The sequence below is a fragment of the Echinops telfairi genome, unplaced genomic scaffold (assembly GCF_000313985.2).
Source record: "Echinops telfairi isolate 266 unplaced genomic scaffold, ASM31398v2 ScPeMD7_7457;HRSCAF=8495, whole genome shotgun sequence".
Classification (NCBI taxonomy): domain Eukaryota; kingdom Metazoa; phylum Chordata; class Mammalia; order Afrosoricida; family Tenrecidae; genus Echinops; species Echinops telfairi.
Window position 1 is genome coordinate 44995055 of NW_022111357.1, and position 1021 is coordinate 44996075.

General features: G+C 60.0%; 1 protein-coding gene across 1 annotated transcript in view; it reads right to left on the reverse strand.

The window, feature by feature from the left end:
• ARMC6 (armadillo repeat containing 6) overlaps positions 1 to 1021 on the reverse strand; it is a 26955-nt gene that overhangs the window by 16078 nt on the left and 9856 nt on the right. The window contains exon 3 of the mRNA XM_004705518.3: positions 116 to 236. Coding sequence (XP_004705575.2) covers positions 116 to 236 — 121 coding nt within the window. The remainder of the gene's footprint in view (positions 1 to 115; positions 237 to 1021) is intronic.

Genomic DNA, 1021 nt, shown 5'->3' on the forward strand with positions numbered 1-1021 from the left:
GAGCCTCCCTCCTCTGTGGCCCTGCCCACCTCTCTCTGACCAAACCCCAAGGTGGGTCTTGAACCTTTTGCTAAGCTGAGAGGCCCTGCCCAGGTGGCCGCTCCGCACACCCTACCTGCAGGACGTGATGCTCTGGTTCCTGGGGTCCATCGGCAGAGACTCTGGGTGCTGTCTTCACGATGTTGCTCAGATCAACCCCTGGGGGTGGGGAGATGGACATCAAGGGGTTGTCACGACTGGAGTCACAGCCCGTGTCCCTTGCTGGGACCCTCCAAAACAGATCGACCACCCAGGCTGGGCCCAGCATGTGGCCTCCTAGGGGCCACTGCCCCTTGGCCCTGGGATGGCCAAGCATTGTGGCAGTGGCCATTACTGGCCAAGGCTGGCCAACAACAGCTTGGGGCTAAAGGGGTGACCCCATGGTCCTCCTTGGGGCTCCTCCTTGACTGCATCGATGTCTGTCCCCACCCAGTCCCAGGACCCTCACTGGCAGATTTTCAAGACCCAAAGCCTTCCAGTCAGCTTCTAGCACCTCCTCAGGGGCTCTGCCCCCTCCAGGCCCGGGAGGCCAGCCTCTCACCCTTGGGGCTGCAGTCCTGGCTCCCTTCCGGGGAGCTTCTGTGAGTTTGTTTAATGGGGAGCCAGATGCAAGGTCAAAAGGTACATGACTAGGTGTTCACCTCCAGTTTCGGGCTGTGGGGTCAGCCTTGATTGTCCTGTGCACATCTCGGGGCCTGGACCTGTTGCGGGGCTCTCATCCAGAGCTCCGGTTCCCTGAATGTCTCAGGTGAGCCATGGTTCCCTGCCCTAAGCCTCGGGGTCCATGCGAGGGCCTCTGTGTGTGTATGTGTGTGTGTGTCCTGATCATACCCATGGTAAACAGTCCCCTGCTTCACTCTCTTAACTCTGTTCTTGTGTGAACATCCTGTCTCCTGTGGACCAGAGACGACATACTCCTACGTCCTGGGTGCCCTGGGGCACTCAGCTGGCTGTGCCGCCTGGTAAGTGGCAGTGGAGCTTC